This window comes from Canis lupus, chromosome 19, assembly GCF_048164855.1.
Source record: "Canis lupus baileyi chromosome 19, mCanLup2.hap1, whole genome shotgun sequence".
In the NCBI taxonomy this organism is placed as follows: domain Eukaryota; kingdom Metazoa; phylum Chordata; class Mammalia; order Carnivora; family Canidae; genus Canis; species Canis lupus.
In genome coordinates, this window is record NC_132856.1 from 27,443,118 (window position 1) to 27,465,538 (window position 22,421).

The 22,421-nt window shown below is 39.1% G+C and overlaps 1 protein-coding gene across 18 annotated transcripts in view; it reads left to right on the forward strand.

Moving 5' to 3' along the window:
* The window catches only part of MAGI1 (membrane associated guanylate kinase, WW and PDZ domain containing 1), a 641,903-nt gene that overhangs the window by 543,946 nt on the left and 75,536 nt on the right, over positions 1-22,421 (forward strand). For 9 of the 18 annotated variants that reach the window (XM_072785501.1, XM_072785490.1, XM_072785493.1 and 6 more), the window contains 6 exons: positions 3,147-3,185; positions 8,905-8,962; positions 11,497-11,624; positions 14,182-14,274; positions 19,185-19,367; positions 19,915-20,535. In XM_072785501.1, coding sequence (XP_072641602.1) covers positions 3,147-3,185; positions 8,905-8,962; positions 11,497-11,624; positions 14,182-14,274; positions 19,185-19,367; positions 19,915-20,535 — 1,122 coding nt within the window. The remainder of the gene's footprint in view (positions 1-3,146; positions 3,186-8,904; positions 8,963-11,496; positions 11,625-14,181; positions 14,275-19,184; positions 19,368-19,914; positions 20,536-22,421) is intronic. The other 9 variants (XM_072785491.1, XM_072785495.1, XM_072785499.1 and 6 more) reach the window with 2 other exon arrangements.

Below are 22,421 nucleotides of genomic sequence, written 5' to 3' on the forward strand. Positions count from 1 at the left end.
GCAGAGGGAGAAGCACGCTCCATGCAGGAAGCCCGACATGGGACTCAATCCCAGGTCTCCAGGATCACATCCTGGGCTGCAGGTGGTGCTAAACTGCTGTGCCACCGGGGTTGCCCATACTGGTCCACTTTTATGTGGATTTTTTTTCAATAAATATATTAGAAAAATTTTGGGAGGTTTCTGACTATTTGAGAAGCCTGCAAATGAATCTTATATCTTTGTGAAGAGCCAAAAATATTAAGAAAGATTAAGTATTGTTGTAAGAATACAGTATATAGTACTTACAGTGTACAAAATATGTGTTAATCAACTATGCTATTTCTAAGGTCTTCAACAATAGACTATTTGTAGTTAAGTTCTGGGGGCGGGAGGGTGTCCAAAGTTATACACAGATTTTTGACTGCAGAGAGTCAGCACCACCTAGCCCTTGTATTGTTTAAGGGTCAACTCTTATTTTTAATTCTTAGAATTCTTGTCATTGGTGTTAATGACAGTATCTCTGGAACAAGTATGTATTCATACCAAATACTGCTGGTTTATTAATTATCCCTTCAGTGTTAGGGTTCACATATCCTTGGGGCACCTGGGTGGCTCAGTAGGTTAAGCATCTGCCTTTGCCTCAGGTCATAATCCCAGAGTCCTGGAATTGAGTCCCACATCAGGCTTCCTGCTTATATGCTCTCTATCTTTATTGCTGTCTCTGTCTTTTTCTCTCAAATAACTAAATAAAATCTTTAAAAAAAAAAAAAAAAGGATTCACATATCCTTTTTTCTAGAAATTATATGCATGTCTGTGTGTCTGTATACACCAACAGTATAAATATATAACCAGATGTTACCACTCTGTCATTTATCAGTCCCCACACCTGCATTTTCTTTTGCCTGTTAACACAAATCTGCCTTGTGTTGTTTACGTCATGATGCGAAGAAGAATAATGTTGGTCACAGTCTTGCTTCTGTCTTTCTGTTTTCTGGAAGTCATAGACACATGGAATGTAACAATATAGCATCGTTCTTATTGTAAAAATTCTATATATTCTGTTTCCTAACTCAAAAAAAGTGATGAACTGGGATTTTGATCTTTCACCTTGCCTTTGGGCTCCAGGCCACTATTTTAATCTGCCTGGTTGATAATGCGTTTTGTCTGAAAGAGACTTCAAACTCAGTCCACTTAAAACCCGACTAATGATCTCTTTTCCCACAAAACCTGGTCCTCTGTAGGTGTTCCCTACCTTGTTCCAGGGTAAAATCCATGCATACCTCAGTCCCCCTTGATCTACTACTTACCTAGACATTCATGTCCACCCATCTACCCTCTGAATTTGTTTTGCCTCCCAGATACCTCTGGAATCCATTCAATATCTTCTTCACCACTTGTCACATCATAGTTGAGGTCACACTCATCTCTTACCCATACGCTTTCCCACTCTCTTTACAGTGTACCCAGAGCAGTCTTAAAATGTCAGTGTGATTGCGTTATCACTGACCACTCCCTCAAGCCCTATTCACTGGTCATCTGTCTGCACCATTAATACTCAGCCCTCCCCCTAGCTGGTCCCCAAGCCCTAAGTGGTTTGACCCCTGACTTTTCTCACTCTTGTTTCTCTCCACTCTGCCCTTCAGCCCCACTGGTTCTCTCTTAGAATATTCTTACATTTCACAAACAGTTATTGATTGCCTTCTATATTCAAGTGTGTCCTAAGAACCTCAGATGTATCAATGAACACAGCAGTCAAAAATTCCCTGCTGTCATAAAGCTTAAATTCCAGTTATTTTTCACCTTCAGTTCTTTGTTAAATTGTTCATATCCTTTAGGTTACAGCTCAAGGACTTTTTCCATGACCTTGCCCCCAGATACGATTAGGTCACCCTGTGATATGTGTTACTTTAGAGAAATAATCACAGTTTAAATTATAGTTTTATTTATGGGAGTTTGAGGTTTGTCTCCTCCCCCATAAGGATACTTGGTCTGTCACTTTGCACAGTGACTGGTCCATAGTAGGTCTCTCTCATTAAATACTTTTTGGAGAAACGAATACATGCACCCCCCAACATTATTTGATAATATCTAAATGGGTATTTTCTTGAAAGATTTTATGTAAATAAGATTCCGTTTTTAAGAGAGAATGCCAACACCAAAACTTATTGTTGGCAGTTGAATCGTTTTTAAATCAAGACATGTTGATTGCTAAAGTCAATAATCAAGACATCCATCGATCCATTTAGAAATATTTAGAACTTACCATGTGCCAAAAACTCCTCAGCACTGAGCATTTTACAGTAGTGAAAACAGTTTCATTCTCTGTGTTCATGGAGCATACAGCAGAGGGAACAGCCACTTGCTCTGTAGCTGGAGAGACTTTACACATGCAGTGATTTGTTATGTGTTGTCCCACGTTCTGTTATAATACAATGTTTTACTTACAGCAGGAGGAGGTCAAGAATGGAAAGTATCTTGATTGGTTTTTGCCCTCTGACTTACGAGAGCATTTTCATTCTAATATTTCTGAGCTGTTTGACTTAGAAGTCCTATACAAACTAAACGATGGCTCCCCATACTCATTTCAGGGCAGCCTTCAAGCCTGCTTCCCTAACTTGCTGACATAATTCCTCTCTAACTCCCTCTGTAAGACCCTGGAGTGTAGCACATTTTACAATCTGCATTCTCAGTTTGACCTCACCTTCCATTTTTCAGGCAGCAGTATTACTTATAAGTTAAGTAATGCTTTAATTGTGAGCATAATTGCCTTGCTGACTAGAGGATTATTGCAGGATTAAAAGGTCTCCTATTGAAAGGTGTAACAGCTTTGTTTGCCCGAAATAAGGTCTGTAATAAGTGACTTCCCACTTAAGAACATTGAAACCACAAAGGTATTTGTCATCTTCTACAACCAATCAAACCCTATTCTGATGTGCAAGGAAATGAGCCATATAATTATGTTGCCAATATCAGCTCTTACCGTTTTGTGATTTACACTGAGGTCTCTGGTTTACTAGCCAAGCCAGTGAGACAGGCCACAATGCAGGTAAGGACAAAACAGAGTGATGTGTTTGCTGCTGTTTTTCTGAGGGGAGTTTTCTTTCTTGGTGTTGGTGTCTGAATTTTTCTCTTTCTTTTCTGTCTCATTTGTGCTATTCCTTTGGAGAAGAAGGGGTCCACACCGAGGAGCTGGACAGTGAACTAGGTAAACCCTCCCAGCCTGCTGCCTCTGCATGACTCACCCTGAATGCTTTTGTCTCCATCGAATTGCTTAATCCTTCAATTTCTTTAGTTTGCACTTCTTCAATGATGATTTTCATTTCGGCTTATCCATGAAAGGTCAATCTTATAACCCTTGTGTCTGACTTGCAGCCACCATGCAGAGTTGTACTAAATTGTGTCTACAAAGAAAATGAGTGAATTGAGACTAGAATGAGGGTTAGCAAATTCGTGCTAGGTAGTCTTGTGAATTGAAGATTGAGGAAAAGACTTGAGAGGATAGATGCTTTCTGTGTGCCTTCGTCTCTCGTATAACCTCCACCTCATTTCTTCATTTGGTGCAGGTGGTTATCTATAGGGGTCATACAGAAAAGCAAAGCAAAACAAAAATAAAAACCCTCCAAACTCTTAAGGATCTTTGTAGAAGTAATAGCAATACAGTAATTCTCCTGATCAACTGAATAGTTAGTAAGTCTTAGACTTGTGTTATTAAGTCACCAGCCACATGATGACTTTGTAAATGTAGTGAATGGCTTGAAAACCAGATGTGGAGCTTATATGTAACATTTTCCTTGGCGTGTGTGTATCCATGTAAATCAAGTCTAATTGTTGCAGTTAGAAATAATTTATATTTGCAGATAATGCCAAATGCTTTTATCTTTGCTGTTGGGATATATTGAATTATGTTCTATGCTAAGTTTTACTTTTAGCTTTGAACAATATTAAAATCAGTTTGCATTCCATCTGATGCATTTACTGAAGGATAGATTGGAAAACACAGTTTTTCAAGCTAAATTTCATATAAAAGTCTTGGCTTATTGAACATTGACCATCATTTATTTTTGAGATAGAAGATTGTTTAACATCAATATGAGTAGAACTGTCCTGAGATTATTGAATCAACCTAACTTTTTTGAGATAGCCTTAAAAACTAAAAACATAAATGCTTAATAATAGATTATTGTTTTCATTTGATTTTGTTTTATTTACTAATCAATCATGATTGATTGGAGTCATGATGTAATGGAATTTAGCTCTGTTCTTGCTGTTTGGGATGTATCCTGTTGTAACTGATGGATATGCCAACATTGGTCAATAACTATTAAATGGTGCTTATTTTTTAAAGGTATTTATAAGTTGTCCTTGTCATTGTGGTAAGAAGGACTTGAGATTCATCCTGTGCATAGAATAATTTGAAATTTATTTTATCAAAAAAATTAATTGGTAATACTTGATAAAGTAATTGAAAAAGCCAACTAGGTTTTTGAGACACACAATGAGTGCCTTAATCACTTACTGAACCAATTTATTTTTTTATTTTTATTTTTTTAAAGATTTTATTTATTCATGAGACACACACAAACACACACACACAAACACACACGGAGAGGCAGAGACACAGGCAGAGAGAGAGAAGCAGGCTCCATGCAGGGAGCCCGATGTGGGACTCGATCCCAGGACTCCAGGGATCCTGGGCTGAAGGCAGGAGCTAAACTGCTAAACCCAGGTATCCCTACTGAACCAATTTAAATCACTCTTGCTAGGTGATTGAAATGTTTGAATGACCACTGCTATCTGTGGATGACTCTTAGAGATAATATACGTGTACAGGGAACTTCTATGGAAGTTTGAATGTTGACATTTTTAGGAAAAAAGTTTCCATATTTTTCTCCCTATAACTATAATATTGTAGGAACTTTCCTATGCTGTTGAAGATTGAAAAAAAAAAAGCATTACTGACTCCTTATATTATTTCTCATGGTCATAGTGGTGATTCTGGGAGATGGTTTGGTGACATGGTAGAACTGTCTCTAGGGTCAGATCAGGCTTCCTGGCTTCTTGTCTGGGCTCTCCCGTTTACTGGCTCTGTGTCTTGGGCAAGACATTCACCTTCTCTTAGCTTCCCTTTCTTTATCAAGAGAGGCTGAAAGAGGAGCTCCCATAGCATTTGTGAGGAAGCTTAATGAAAATGTGTCTTATTATTTGTCCCTGTGATCAGCATATATTGATGTTTCTAGTAGTTTTATTATTTATTAGCTAATTCCATCTTGTTGAACTTTTTAATACTCCTTGTGGTACTTTTTTGCCTTTAATATGGGTCTAGAGAAGAATGTATATGTAGATAGGACTCTCGGTTTTTGTCCACACATACCCACTGTGTAAAGAGTAGTGTATATACACACACACACACACACACACACACACACACAATTTTCTCTTGCATTCATTCCAGATTCTATTGACAAGCTCACTGCCCATTTTCTTAACAAGAGGGTCCTAATTTCAAACAACAGCAACTGTCAGGTTTTCAGAAAACAATGAAACTCCAGATGTGACAAGGAAACCTTGTCTGTAATCTGCCTCTCTCTCAGAGGTGAGGCAGTTGGCACAGATCATTTGATTATAGAGTTGTCATTTCTGAACTCTGTTTTTTGAGCTGGGTCAATAGCTGCATTATGCACTTTTGGTTTGCAGAATTTCTCGTATGCTCTGCAGGCATCTTCCCAGCATTGGAAAGTACTCCCTTTTGGAACTGTAGGGTGTTTAGGTTCTCCCACCAGCTTGGAGAGGTAGAGACGAGGAAAATGGGGGTTCCCTCCCCACCAAGGCTAAGTCACAGTTTTGAAATCTATCTGTGATTGTGAACATGTCTCAATCATGGGCTAACACATCTCTTCTGGAAAGAACTTAGAACATTTGACTACTTCATATTTGCTTCTGTGTTGACAGTAAGTATGAGATTTTTAAAGGCAGAGTTGGCTAGCAAGCAAGCCATATAAATCTTGTTCCTTTTCTGCTTTCTTAGAACATTGCCATTTGTTGAGCCTATATGCCAGGTGCTGTGCAAAATGTTTTATAGGCATCCTCATTTAATCTACAGTTGACCCTTGAAGTAAACCCAGGTGAAGAATGTGGTTGCAAGATACTAAGTAACTAGTCCGACATCAGATCTATGAAGTGGTAGAGTGAAGGTTCAGTTCCCAGTCTGGGCAACCCCAAAAGGGTCTCAGCTATAATAGCTGTGACAGGTAGTATATTCTGGTCTGATGTCCAGCAGTTGTTAGACATAGGAGCTGACCTTTCAGACAACATCAAAGTGTTTAGTGAAAAAAAAAAATTGTAATGCCGTTATTTTCTGGGCTCTGGCATTTTCTGTCATTCTCAGCTTTTTAGAACAAAAAGACAAATTCGAGGATAAACATCTTTTTTTAAATCGATGACCCATTTCTATTTTAAGCATTAAGAGACTAATTCCTATTATTAAGCTAATCACCACATTGGAAGCGGGAAATCTGTCTTTTCAACTGAAAATGACTTTTAGCTTGGAAAATTTCTGGAGTTTGCTAATCTGTCCCAGAAGATATGTTTAAATTTACAAACGTCCAGAAATATCAATTGATCTGCCATATTTTTCAACTCTAGAGTATAAAGTTGTCAACTAGACAACAGGACAAGAGTCTAGGTGGCGTCTTTTTCTCTACCCTCTTCGGACCTCTCTCAAAGCACTAACTGTATGGTGTTTGAACTGTCTGCTTAGTTGTGTACTTGTAATTATCTTTGTGTCCCTGATATCTACCACACCCTCAGACAGACAGTAGACACTCTAAATGTTTGACATATCAATGATTGAATGAGTTAGCATCCAGTGTTCTATTAGTTTCAAGTGTATAATATAGTGATTCAAAAATGCTGTACAGGGATCCCTGGGTGGCGCAGTGGTTTAGCGCCTGCCTTTGGCCTAGGGCGCGATCCTGGAGACCCAGGATCAAATCCCACGTCGGGCTCCCGGTGCATGGAGCCTGCTTCTCCCTCTGCCTATGTCACTGCCTCTCTCTCTCTCTCTCTCTCTCTCTCTCTATCATAAATAAATAAAAAAATTAAAAAAATAAAAAAAAAAAACAAAAATGCTGTACATTACTCAGTACTCATCATGATAAGTGTACAGATGAGTTGAATTCTTTATAGTGCCCATTTTATCTAAAGATAGACCAAATATTCAAGGTTGCAAGTTTTGGAAAAGATTTGGTTCAATTAAACAGAGAGTGGTGCCCTTACACATACTTACCCACTCTTCCACCCCATGCCTGAACAAACAGGTGGACCGTGCCCCAATTTGCATTTTTTTAATCTTCGATTTCTCCTTGGAAATATTTTCTTGGTTCATTTTCATTTAAATGGTAATTTCCAGCTTTGTAAGGGGAAACCATTTCCCGGGCATTTGATTTGCATCAGTTCGTAAGACTTGGCGGATAAAAATGCCAAGTTGTATCAACATCTGCAAATTGGACCTGTCTTGCATTTTAGTAGCTTATGTCTCCTGGAATTCAAGACTTCTTTAAAACCTGCTAAGTGTTTAAAAAAAAATAGAAGAAAAATGGGAAAACCTGTCTCTTTGTTTGCAAATAGATAACATGTGGAGCAAAAACCATGAAATTAATGTCTCTTGATATGCAGCCAAATCTGAGCAAAATATAAACTTTGAGTAATTAGCCTGTGTGTGTTTGGGTACACATGCACGAGTCCGTTTCAGTACTGGACTGTTTGTGCCACGTGTAAGCCCTATGCCTTGATGAAAGAATCATTCTTTGACAATGGTGACCCTAGGATTCCTCAAATTAAAAAAAAAAAAATCTAGTATTTCAAAATAAGTGATATTTCAAATGTTTGTATTATTCCGTTCATATTGGTCTTAGTAGCTGACTTCTAGGAATAATGATTCACTTTGGAGTATGACATTATTCAAGCTTGCCGAAACCGTGTATGTATCCACATGGCTTTGAAATTAAGCGGAGGAATTGCTGCTCTGCTTGAAAGAATTGTTTAATGACACAAAACACAACCTGGTTTCTGCTTTCACCAAGTCAAATTATCTGGCGCACTGGGCTTTCTCACAGTAGATTCTTGTTGTGGCTGCACTCACTATTAGCTAGTTAATAAAATTCCAGCCTTTGTAGGAAACCTTGCAAAGTGAAGTCCAGTAGAGCGAGGTTAGATTTTCAGAAAGGCACACAAATTCCACAATGCCAGTTTACATCACCACAAAAAAGGAATAAAGTCTTCCCCCTTAACTAGTGAGTTCCCGGATGGCAGGACCTGTGTTTCTGCTTTCACAAGCAAAGTGTTACTGAAGGTGGGCCTGGTTGAATCTTGCCCTTGAGGGATAGGTGCATTCAGTTTGAAAGCCCAACTCCATCTTTTACTTACTCACATTTTAATTAGAAACCAGGAGGAAATAAGATGCAAATTTTGTTTTATTCCAGGGAGAGCAAAACCAGCACTATTGTATTGAAAATGAAAAGAAACATTAATTTTCATCCATTTTTGTGTGTGTGGTAAAGCAGGCAGAAATAAAATGAGAAAACTGTAAATATTTAAGGTATAGACTAGGCATTCAAGGCGAATTTTAACTATATTATTGCCATTAAAATCTAATTTAATAGTTGATTTGGAACAAAGGCATCAGGGACTACATTTTATTAAGTTTTATTAGCTTGTGCAAAATATCTGTAAAGCATTGTTCCTCATGTAGAAAAATACACCAATAAATAAAAGACTGCCTTTTAGTTTGTTGTTTTTAGGATCCATAGTTTTAATTGGATTTAAGGCATTTTTATGAGCCTTTCTCTTTTTGCCTTGGTTGTTGAAAATCCTTAGGTTCTTGAAGAATATGCTTTCCTTGCTCTAAATATTCTTTTATTTTTCAGAACTGCCTGCTGGTTGGGAAAAGATTGAAGACCCTGTCTATGGTATCTACTATGTAGAGTAAGTGGTTATTAATCCATGTTTTAGTTTGTACTTCTCTACCATTATGTACTTTATGGTGAACAGAGTTTGTCATCATTATAAGGTACAAACTTATAATGCTAATAATAGCAACATCATAATTTTATAATGAAAATATATATGCATATTTCAATGAATGAGAAAATATTCAACAATTCTGAAGACCGTAAATTATATTATAAAATTCATGAGGGCAAGATCTAAGCCTTATGTTTACCACTAGCTTACCAGGACCCAACACAGCCCTGGCATATGGCAGCTACTCACTAAGTATTAGTTGAATAAATGAATGAATGAAAAAAGCAAAACAGATGAGTAGGGATTGTCTTCTGAAGAAGAGCCTGTTTGCCTACTTTTTGCCCCAGCCAGGTCTGAACTTTTCAGACTTTCTAAAAGGGCCAGACACATTTTAGTAATGTATGAAATGTCACCAGAATTAAGAAGGTAACTGGGCCAAGCTCAAGACCTCGTATGCTTCTTTGCCTCCCTTGCCTGAGGACCATCCATGTAACTCCTATTTTCCATTTTTAAGACTCTTAAATCATCCTCATGACCTCTGTAGTTATGTACCTTATTCTAGTATGGGGCACTTTATCCATCCATTAGAACCATCTGTTGTTAGGATGATACTGAAAGAAGAGAAACCCAAGATATTGAACATTGAAGCAGATATGCTCTATTCACTTCCTCTGAGAAAGATGATAAATAACTAATAAAAGATTCTTTGAAAAAAACAGGGGTGCCTGGGTGGCTCAGTCAGTTAAGTTTCTGCCTTTGGCTCAGCTCATGATCCCAGGGTCCTGGGATTGAGCCCTGCATGGGCTTCCCTGCTCAGCAGACAGCCTGCTTCTCCCTCTCCTACTCCCCTGGCTCGTGCTCGTGCACTCTCTCTGTGTCAAATAAATAAAATCTTTTTTTTTTTTTTTAAGAAAAGAAAGAAACAAATGCTATATAAATATTCTATCATCATAATCTTACCTGGTGCAGTGAAGATAACTAGCAAGCTTTCTATCCCTTGCTCTACTAGTAATGAAAAGTATAATGCCTGGCAATCAGAACATATGATGCAAATTGTAAAATGCTCAGCATCTTATTACAAAAAATTATGAGTTCAATATAGCAAGTGTCATTGGCCAGTATTCACATTGCTACCTCTGTACCTAACAAGAAGGATTTGGTGATTTGAGACATTAGAAAAGCAAGCTCCATTGCTTCTCTGACACTCATAAAATAAAATTCCATTGTGTGCCCAGCAGATCATCTTTCCTTCACATGTTTAGTGGGGTTCCTGTCTATTCAGGGTTCATTTTGAGGTCTCCCTCAACTAATTTGTGCGTTGAGAGAAAAGGAAGAAGAGATTGCAGCTTTGTAGGATAAAGAGACCCGTTTTGAGGGGAGAATTTTGTGTTACCTTACTTTTACTATCTGGTCCTCCTCACTGTGTCTTATCAGCTCCACATGCCTGTTATGTTAGACCATTTCTTAGCATGAAATTGCCTAAAAGAATTAACAAATAAGCAACTAGTCATAGGAATTAAAGGAAATTCGTCTATCCACCCTATTTGACAAGCCCACCTTTAAGAAATATTTTGAATTCTGAATACTGTAATCACATAATAGGTATGTTCCTGAACCTCTAATGAAGTATGATTTTGGTGGGGGGAAAAATGTATGTATGTTTGTGTAACATATGTGCATGTACACTAAGGCCATGGCAAAAAGCCATGTATGTACAGGTATTCATATGTGTGCATGTGTATTTTTGATTTGCCATGGGCTTCTTAGTTTTAGAGCCTTCTGAAGTATCTAGGTCTTTGTCACTTTGAACCATCACATTTGCTTAGGTTAGCTGCATTTGGAGTTTTTTTGCCTAAGGCTTATGCTTTTAATCCTGACTCCATGTCTGTTGATCAAAATAGTTGACAGATGTTGGTAGAGCCCTTCTTTGAACTTTGGGTGAGTGCTTATGCTTCTGTGAACTGCTGTAGGAAGTCATGCAGCAGTCTGGCATTACCTGTTACACACAACATTGTATCTCCACTTTAATCTCATTTTTAAAGAATTCTGCAGTCTACTTTCTGTGGGATTAAAGTACCTCTCCCCGTAGGGTGCTTTCTTGGACATTTAGAAGAGTCAGTGGTTAAAATCCTGGGATTTGAAAGCAGACAGACCTGAGCTTGCATGCCTCTTTATTATTTACTAGCTATTTTATGTTAAGTGAGTTATTAACTGCTCAGAAATTTATTTCCCTTACACAAAATGTGAATTAAAATGGGACCTACCTCCTGGCCCTTACTGAAGATTTTAAAATAAAATGCATGAAAAACTGGTAGCATCTAAGCAGTCAGTATGTGGAAAGTATTCATTTCTTTTCCCTCGTCCTAACTGCATATGGTGACATGTGATAGTTAGAGTTTTAGACCACCTACCTGGCCAAGGGCCTTGGCCAGACTGGCATTTTGCTTGTGGGATGAAATGTTTCCTAACTGAATACTGTCTGCTTCCTGCTCCAGCCACATCAACCGGAAGACACAATATGAGAACCCAGTTCTAGAAGCCAAACGGAAGAAACAGCTTGAGCAGCAGCAGCAGCCCCAGCAGCAGCAGCAGCAGCAGCAACAGCAGCAGCAGCCACCAGAAGGTTGGCTTTCCCTTGATGTGTGGGCAGAGGAGCTTGGGGTGCTGACACCCCCGTGTGGTCAGAACTGGCCTCTGTATTCACATCCTCCTGCCATCCTATAGACCTGATGTCCTGCAGGAGGTGGATGGCAGAGCTTCTGTTGGAGATCCGTGCCCAGAACCTAGACATCAGCTGGGGGGGGGGGGGGGGGGGCTGGCGTGGAGAGGGGGAGGGAGGGCAATCCCAAGCCCCCCACTCTCCACTGTAATTTAGAAAGAGGCTGTCATCAGACTGGAGGACTTTCTGTTGCCCCAGCATGTTTACATACCAACTGGTGTCTAAATCGAAACGGCTTTGAGCACTTTAAGAGGAGTTCCTGCATAATTCTAACTTTCCCCCACTAGGAGGAAAAATTAGGAGTTCTAATTTTAGGAACATGACATGTAAGAATCAAAAAGAGCTGGTAATTTTGAATGCTTTTTAAAAACTATAAGTTAATTCATGCTCTTTATAAAAATATGAACAGCTCAAGAATAGAGAACATTAAGTTCTCCTCTGCTGGCCCCTGTCCCATTCTCAATGATAAACACTGTGCAGAATCTTTCTAGGATTGTACGTAGATACATATTCTAACAAAAATCAGATCATAACTTTTATGTATGTGTGCATGTGTGTGTGTATATATATTATACACATATATTAGCTTTGTGACTTCATTTTCTCATTTAAGTTTATTTCTTACATATTTCAAAGCTGATTGATATAGATTTACTCAATTATTTTTAAGAAGTGCATAATTTTCCATTTTGTGAATCTCTACTTCATTTAGCCACCTTTTTAATTAATAGATCTGTTTGTTAATAACCATCTCTTTATTAATAGTTTTTCTAGTTTTTCATTGCAGCCTTTTAAAATGATAGGCTTAATACCCCTTCAACATAATATGCAAATAGCAAACATATGAAAATCAAATATAATACTTTCCTTATTGTAATATTGAATATAATAAATATAGACTATTGAGTAGAAGTTGGGAAACCCTTTCTGTAAATGGCCAGTGAGTGGATATTTTAGGTTTTGCTATTCATAAAGTCCCTATTACACCTGTTCATCTCTGCTCTTAACATATTGAAAGGAGATATATATTAATATCTGTTAATAAGATATTAAGTTAAGATATAAAGTTAATAAGTGCAGCTGTGTTCCAATAGAACATTTTTTATGAACACTGAAATTTGAATTTCATGTAATTGTCATGTATTACAAATTATTTCCCATTTTAATTTTTTGTGGTAATTAGAAAATAGAAAAGCCATCCTTGTCTCAAAAGTTGTATAAAGGGCCTGGGTGGCTCAGTGGTTAAGCATTTGTCTTTGGCTCAGGGCATGAACCCGGAGTTCCAGGATCAAGTTCTGCATCGGGCTCCCTGCATAGAGCCTATTTCTCCCTCTGCCTATGTCTCTGCCTCTCTCTCTCTCTCTCTCTCTCTCTGTTTCTCTCATGAATAAATAGATAAAATATTTTTTTAAAAAGCTGTATAAAAATGGACACTAAGGCCAAATTCAGCCTATAAACCAAAGGTAGCCAATCACTGCCATAGATTGTATTTTACTGTTGTGCTTTTTGTTTGGTTTGTTCGTTTGTTTTTTAAGTAAATTCTACACCCAACGTGGGGCTAGAACTCATGATCCTAAGTTCAAAACTTGTAGGCTCTACCAACTAAGCCAGCCAGGCACCCCCTAGACTGTATTTCAGATAGAGTGTGTATGTGTGTATCTGTGTGTGTGTGTGTGTATGTGTGTGCACCTCTGGAAAAATTCTCCTTTCTACCTTCATCTCTTTTCTATTTAAAAAAGATATCTTAAAATATTTTTTCCAAGCTGGTGAAACTATTGTGTTAGAAAGTGCTGTTTGGGGAATGGAGGTGTACGGTTGAATATATTAGCTTAGCTGGAAAGTGACTGTAAATCTCAAGGGCCACTCACAGTGAGTTATTTCTGAGCTTCCAAGTTGAGTATGAGTACAGTTAGGACACAGCAGTATTGGTGATAGGTCCCATTCGGGTTTGAGAGATGGTAGGGGATAGCACGTAAGCAAACTGCTGAAATCACCTTTACCACCTCAGACAAGCAGGCTTCAGCAGCTCAGCCTGTGTCTCAACTGCATGAGAGAAGTTTATGCCCTTACTGGGCTGGCATCAATTGATTGTATTACCTTTCCTGATATTTTTTACTTGGTCTCACTTAAGGACTCTCTAGCCAGAGAAAATTGAAGTTTTTATTGTTTATATCACAATATCTCTTTCTTCAAAGGTCTTGGGAGGTAGAGACAGACAGTCAAAGGTCTTAGGAAAGAGACAATCAAAGGCCTTAAGAGAGAGAGAGAGAGACAGATAGACACACAGGGAATCATGATGTCCTTAATAAAGACTGGGATCAGATACCAATTTTTTTTTCGATCTAAGTTCTCTGTGCCTGGTTTTATTGGTTTGGGTCATTGTATAATTAAGAAGGTGGATCCTGAGTGAGCTGACCTGCAGCTTGGAGGGAAAACAGTAAATTGTTTCTTTTTCTTATAGAATGGACAGAAGATCATTCATCGCTTGTGCCTCCTGTTATTCCAAACCACCCTCCAAGCAATCCGGAGCCAGCCAGAGAAGCTCCACTTCAGGGTAAAGTGTTTTTATAATGACCAGGGGTTTAGCTCAAAAATTTAGTTGTTTTTTTTGTTTTGTTTTGTTTTGTTTTGTTTTAAGGAACTCATAGCTCCCAAGTCATTCCTTTGATAGTGAAAACCATAATGTTAGAACTTTTAAATATATTGTTAATCAAACTTGTCAAGAAAATTGAAAGCTTTTTTTTTGTGTAAATTTCTTCAGCTAATTGTAATGCTCTGAAAATGATAACTAATTGCCATTATGGTTTCTCAGCTTCAGCACAGTTGGCATTTTGGGCTAGATAATTCTCTGTCGTGTGGAACCTGTCCTGTGCAATAGATGTTTAGCAGCATCGTTTACTTCTGTACACTGGGTGCCAGTAGCAGCCTTCCCCTGTTGTGACCACTAAAAATGTGCCAGTCATTGCCCAATGCCCCGGTGGGGGGGGGGGGGTACCCCAGAGTTGTAAATCACTGATTTAGACACTACAGATGTTTAGTATTGGGCTCAAATAAGATAATTTGAAAAGGCACCTCGAGATATTTCAAGATCCTTGTCAACATATTTGGTTTTGACTAAGATTTTGTTTAGATACAAAATTATTTGATATTTTTATATTCTAAATACTCATCTCCTCTTCTTGCTGTAGTTTGGCATTTTTGCATGTTTTACAGTGTTTCATAGGGCCTTGCTCATTTACATTCACAAATGGTAGGAGCCCCAAAGAGGTTCACTTTTGAAAATTGGTATCTCCGGAATCTTGCTACTTTCAGGCCTCATTACTCTTAAATGATGGAGAAGATTTGGGAGGGTTTTTTGCTTATTGTTTTCCTTTTAAATAAGAAAAAATAGAACGGGTGTTATATATGATAGAATTGGGGAATGTTTGTGGTACAGACCCATTAAAAAGACTAAAATTTATCTTTGTCCTCTGTACATTTTTAAAGAAGTATTATTGTATTAGATATAAAAAGTAGAAAAACTCTTTCATCTAATTTTCATTCTTACATGACAATTTTCATGAGAAAGAAGTTGTTTCCTCACTGATAATATCATGAGATTGGTGATATGACCAGTTTATATAAAATAATTTCTCCTGGCTTGGGTGCACATTTTTATGGTGCTAATGGTTTTAATAAAGATAAAACATAGCAGATAATAACATTAATAACAATATAATTGTAGCCTCCTCTGTATTTTTTAAGTATAAAATTCCTTCTGCAACCTCATGCTGTCTGGCTTCTCTGCCTGCTGCTGATCCACCATCCTATAGTACTCTCAGGAAGAAGTGGAGTAGCTAAGTTGGTTAGACTGTTTGGTATTAACTTTACTATGTTCAATGCTCAGTGAAACTTTCCTTTGATCAAGAGTGCACTTCCAATTCCAGCAAATGATAATGTTCAAGAGAGTTGCTCTTAGGAAAACTCTCCAGTTCCACCTGGTGCTTAAGAGATTTCTGTGGCCATCCCTCCACTACCATGACCATCTTCTAAAATAACAACACACATTTATTGGGCTGTTTTTATTTACCAGACACCTGCAAAGCACTTTACCTATATTATCTGCCACGAGTATTCCTTACAACTCTCCTAAATAGTGAGGTTGGTATCATCATTACCTCTATTTACACATGTAACACTCAGGCAGAGAGAGCTTTAGTGACTTGCCCAAGGCCACACAGCCAGTAGGTAGTAGAGTACCCAATCTGAATCCTGATTGTCATTAGGAACAGTTAAGTTTCTGGCTAAAACCCTTTTTGTTCATTTGCTTTTTTGTCTTTCTTTGTGTTGGGGGGAAACACCTCATTGCATAGTGTAAACCTGTGCTGTTCGGTACAGATGCCACTAGCTACATGCTGCCATTTAAATTCATTACAGTTAAAAAATTAAAAATTCAGTTCTTCAGTTCCACTAGCCACATATCAAGGGCTCAGGAGCTACATGTGACTAGTGACTGCCATTTTGGACAGTGCACATATGGAGCACCGTCTTTGTCATAGAACGTGCTACTGGACATCACTGGTCCACGGTATTCAAACACTGGTGCCAAGAACAGTGCCAGCCTGGCAAAGAAGCAAGCCCCTAAGGGTCATTCAAGAGCAGAATTTTAGGTAAGAACCCAAAGGACCCTGAACGAGTCTAGAGTAGCCCTACACATGAGTACCTTTAATAAAAAAGAGCTGATCAGGCGATTCTCCTACATAACAAGATTGTACAACTGGTGACTTGTCCACAGACTAGGATCTCTTAGAAAATAACATGTACCACAGGGCTGCAGCAGAGAGCTCCAAATGCCACTGCTTGAAGGTAGAAAAGCACTTCTTTTCCAAAGCTCCATTAACTGATGACCACTCATACATAAAACATAATAAAACGTGCATGAATGTGAAACCCTGTGATCTTCCCACCCTAGTTAAGCGTTAAAAAAGGAAGTCAGCGGTGTCATTTCAAAGCTCTGCTCGTGTCTCTATTAAGCTGAAAACATTCTAAGTTCACAGTATGCTAATGGCTTTGAAAAAATTCATTCAGTTAAACTGCCAGGCACATTTTCACATTTTCTAACTTTGCCTATAATAAGGGTGAGAAGCTTAAACACCCAACCACCTCTTCCCGCCCTCTCAAAGACACGTTAAATCTCATTTCTTTGAGCTGTTGTTCCTTCGCTCATTTATTCAGCACAAATATTTGGAGCACATCAAGTGAAACAGGTAGAATTCTACACACCAGGTCTACAAGCAGAAATCCTCTGGAGCTTACATCACTGTGCTTGTGCACGTGTTCACATGCGGTGCCCCCGTGCACGGGGATGGGCAGGAAGGAGACACATTACTGAAGCAATACATACAACCTATGCTGTGTTGCATGGTGATAAATGCTAGGGACAGAAATAAAGCAGGAAAGGGCGGGGGGTGGGGGGTGATGGAGGAGGTATGGCGAGTTTTAATCAGATGCTCTGAGTAAGCCTCATTGTGAAGATGATGGCTGGTGCTGTCTCTGCAGAACTCAACTGTGTTTCCCCTCACGCTCTCCGAATTTCCTAGCTGCCCCTGCCTTAAGGATGTAGGCTATTCACTCCTGTCCTCAATTTTCCATCTGATAATTGCCGTGGCAGCTGTCTCCCAACAAGCCCTGAGTGCACTTGACACCACCTTACTGATGTCTTGGCAGACAACCTTGCGTGGTGAATGCTTCAAAGTCTTGCCTTTCTTTAGCCACAGTGACAGGGCTGTAGTTTGTCAAGCTTCCAACCAGCCCTGGGACTGCCCGGGCAAGAGGGAGGCTCGTGAGCAGAACTGAGAGTCTGGGCAATTTAAAAGAGCCTTTTTAAGACCCGGAAACTTTTGAAATATGCAATTAAAAATTGTATGTGTGCCCAGAGACCTTTTTTAAAAAGGCCTTTTAGCTACAGTTAACCAAAAATAACTTTTCTTCCTGGGTGCCAGGCTCTGGTGCAGGGGTACATGGAGACTTTTTCTCCTGGGTGTTTTTATTTTGATTAACACTTTTGATAGAAAAGAAATAGGGAAGGTGGGGAAGCCATGGCAAAAAGAGCAGGAGTTAGGAAGTATAATTAGGAGAGTTTAAAAAGTCTAAACGTGAAATTAGGTCCACTGTTTGGGATAGCCAGAGAAATTCTAGTAAGTCTCAATTATAGAGAAATGCCTAACAAAACCACAAATAAAATGTTTGGTTTGTGCACAAAATGTTATTGTGGATATCATTAAGAAAATTCAGTGAAAATTCAGAGGTAGTATGTTTGGAAATTATTTAGCTCTATAGCTATTAATTTATTTTAAATAAGGCAACTGAATTTGGAGCTATATGGCTTATTAGTAACTTTTTCATTTAGTTTAGATGTATTGGATTTTTTTAAAGATTTTATTTATTTATAAGAGAGGGAATAGGCAGGGGCAGTGGTAGGTAGAGGGACAGGGAGAAGCAAGCTCCTCACTGAGCAGGGAGCTCCATGTGGGGCTTAATTCCAGGACCCCGGGATCATGACCTGAGCCAAAGGCAGACAATTAACTGAGCCACCCGGGTCCCTCGATGTTTTGGATTTAAAATATTCTAAACCACATGTCCTAAACTTTTTTAGACAATAAATTTTAGTAGTGGACATGTCTGGGCTATTTTACAAATAGTTAAAAGATGAAAATTAATAGGAAAAATGACATAAATTTAGAATTCAATTCAAAGTAATGACTTCTAATTTTGAAAGTAGTGATTCTACATTTTTATCAAATTATTCTTTGTGACCATATGTTTCCTAGTATTTTCTATGTATTTTCTTTATTCATGAGAGATACAGAGAGAAGACAGAGACATAGGCAGAGGGAGAAGCAGGCTCCCCACAGAGAGCCTGATGGGGGACTCGATCCTGGACCCCAGGATCATGACCTAAGCCAAAGGCAGACGCTCAACTGCTGAGCATCCAATTGTCCCTCAGTGTATTTTCAGAATATGTTTTCTGTTTGATTAGAAACAAGTTTTTGCTCTGTTGGTTTTGCAAGTGGAAGCCAAGCCCAAGGCAACACATTGGATGTTGTATTGCAAAGTATAAACTATAGCAAAACAGAAGACACAAAGCAAAGACCCACTTCATCTTCTGTGAAGGGTCTCAGGACAGCTCCATTGCTGCCAAACTATGTGATCTGAAACCAAAAGTGTTTCAGATGATGGACAGCAGTTCCATTTTTCTCTTCTACCTTCTCTTGGATCTTCATGCTGAAACACACTAAATAGATACCATCTCCCCCTTCTTAAACAAAGGGATGAACCTTATTAGTGCAACCAAGAGAGGAAATTTCCTAAAAACCTTAAGTACAAGAGCTTGGAGAAGTTATCCATAAATTGTGTCATTTCTTATTTGACTCACCTTCTCACTCTCACAGGGACTCTCCTTATGCTTTTCTTGTTATCGTCCAGGCAAACCCTTTTTTACACGAAATCCTTCTGAGTTGAAAGGCAAGTTCATTCACACAAAGCTGCGGAAGAGCAGTCGTGGCTTTGGCTTCACTGTTGTTGGAGGGGATGAACCGGACGAGTTTCTGCAGATCAAGAGCTTGGTCTTGGATGGTCCTGCCGCACTGGATGGCAAGATGGAGACAGGTAGAGATGATGCTGCCACGTGGTGGCCCCCGCATTTCCTGCCACTCAGCCCCTGGACAAGAGCAGACGGCATCAGGGGTGCATGACTTTCTAAATGGCTTTTAATCTGTGCATTAACCAGATTCCTCCACTCTATCAAGGCATTCCCTGGTAAAAATTTAGAACTTTGGAGCCATTTTACTGTTAGGATGCTATTGAATACCCATAAAGCAGTAATTTACTAAAAACTTAGATCTGTCTGAATAGAAGAATTCTAAACTTGGATTTCTGCAGCGAGAATTTTTTTTTGAAGAAATCTCAATGTTCTTTCAATGATCATTATATTCTCATTAGCAGGGAAGGCAGGGAAGACACTAGACACTAAAGAATGCCTTATTAGCAGTTAAAATAAGTAATAGAAGTAGTCTCTTTGGGCCCTGTGATACTACCCCCAAATCCAGTTTCAGTTCACATTCTGTTGGTAGGATTTTACAGTATCATGTTGTTAGAATTTTTTTTTGGCTACTGTTGGTTTTCCTTTTTAACCCCAAACTCTTATCTTTTGCAGGAGATGTCATTGTCAGCGTGAACGACACCTGTGTTTTGGGACACACGCATGCACAAGTTGTGAAAATCTTTCAGTCCATTCCCATTGGTGCCAGCGTGGACCTTGAACTCTGCCGGGGTTACCCATTGCCTTTTGACCCAGATGACCCCAATACGAGTTTAGTGACCTCGGTGGCCATTTTGGATAAAGAACCAATTATTGTGAATGGGCAAGAGACCTATGATTCGCCAGCTAGTCACAGCAGTAAAACAGGCAAAGTCAATGGCATGAAGGATGCCAGGCCAAGCAGCCCTGCTGACGTGGCTTCAAACGGTTCCCATGGTTACCCCAATGACACTGTCTCTTTGGCTTCCTCCATAGCCACTCAGCCGGAACTCATAACTGTTCATATAGTCAAAGGGCCAATGGGCTTTGGGTTTACTATTGCAGACAGTCCCGGTGGCGGCGGCCAAAGAGTGAAACAGATTGTGGACAGTCCAAGGTGCCGTGGCCTGAAAGAAGGGGATCTTATAGTGGAAGTTAATAAAAAGAACGTGCAGGCTCTGACCCACAACCAAGTTGTGGATATGCTGATCGAATGTCCAAAGGGAAGTGAGGTGACATTGTTGGTGCAACGAGGAGGTATGTTGTAGCTTTCTTGTGTTCTGTGATTTTTTTTTTTTTTTAACCCAGAATCTGTTGTTTAATTTACCAGACTTCAGGTGGCTTTGGGAGGCTTTTTTTAGTCTACTCTTCAGGATCATTTTTATTTAAATATTTGGAAACTATTCAAAATTCCTTCTATTTTTGCCAAATGGTAGGTTCTGTAGGATAAAGGTTATGTTTATATGTTAGGTTATACACATGCAGCTAGAGTGATACTTTTTTTTTTTTTTTAAGATTTTATTTATTCATGAGAGACACAAAGAGAGGCAGAGACACAGGCAGAGAGAGAAGCAGGCTCCACTCAGGGAGCACAATGTGGGACTCGATCCTGAAACTCCAGGATGACGCCCTGGGCCAAAGGCAGGTGCTCAACCACTGAGCCACCAAGGCATCCCCCCAGAGTGATACTTTTGAATGTAAATCACATTGTGCTTTTAAAAAACCATTAATAAAAAAAAAAAAAAAAAAAAAAACATTAATAAGGGCACCTAAGTGGTTCAGTCAGTTAAGCCTCTGCCTTCAGCTTCGGACATGATCCCAAGGTCCTAGGAATGAGCCCTGCATCAGGCTCCCTGCTTAGCTGGAAGCCTGCTTCTTCCTCTCCCTCTGCCTGTAGCTCCCCTGGTTGTGCTCTCTCTCTCTGTCAAATAAATAAATAAAATATTTAAAAAACGTAAAAAACCATTAATATTTTTAAATCTCTATACTTATTCTCCTGAATCTGCCCTACATAATGTGCATGCAAAATGTGGCTCTGTGCCACTCTTCTAGCTTCATCTCACACCCTTCTCCACTTGTCACTATGCTCCAGCCACCTGATTTCTTTTTGGAAATGCCTTTAGTGCTCCAAGCCCTGGTTGTCTCAGGGCCTTTGCATTTCCTGTTCCCTCTTCTTGGAATGTTCTTTCCCCAGCTGTTCACTTGGCTGGCTCAAATCTCATTCAAGTCTCCTCCTGTGTGATGGTTTGTCTGATTACTTATTTAAAGTAGTTCCCCAGGGTGCCTGGGTGGCTCAGTTGGTTAAGCATCTGACTTCAGCTCAGATCATGGTCTCAGGGTCCTGGGATCAAGCCCCACATCAGGTTTCCTGCTCAAGAGGGAGTCTGCTTGTCTCTTTCTTTCTCTGACCCTCCCCCAGCTTGTGCTCTCTCTGCCTCTTTCTCAAAGAAATTTAAAAAAAAAAATCTTTTAAAAAATAAGTAAAAATAAAGTAGTCCCCTACTTCCTTGTAGTCTTTACTGCAGCACCCCCATTTTTCATTGCCTTTATCACATCATTATTATTATCATTGCAAGTCATTGTTTTGTGTGTTTATTTCTTTGTTGCTCTTTTTTTACTAGATAAAAGATTCATAAAGTAGGCAGGGCCCACGTCTACCTGCTGACATTGGATCCCCGCACTTAACATAATACCTGACTCCTGCTAGGCATTCATGAATGAAAAGATAATGTATGAGTATGCAATTATTTATACTTGGTAGGAGCAACAGCTCTCCACCAATTATATGAGAAACATATGTCAACATACCCACATTTTAATGAAGTGGTGAAGGATCTCAGAGAAGTTAGGGATTCTTAATCTTGAGACGTTAGATTTTCTTCTTTCCGAAGCCTGCACTGCTTACTTCTGCCTCACCAGAACTCCCACTATCTCACACTGAGAAATACTTTCCACACTGTTGAAATGCTTTGCTCCTGGATATGTGTTTGTGACTGGTCTTGATTGATCTTGTTCAGTCAGTTTTTCCCAACACAATTTGTTTCATGCACAACATACTCTGACCATCTGAAAAGAGATCAGAAACTAGACTTTTATTTCCTCATGGTTCCATTGCAACAGAGGAGTTCATGTGTGTTACAGCA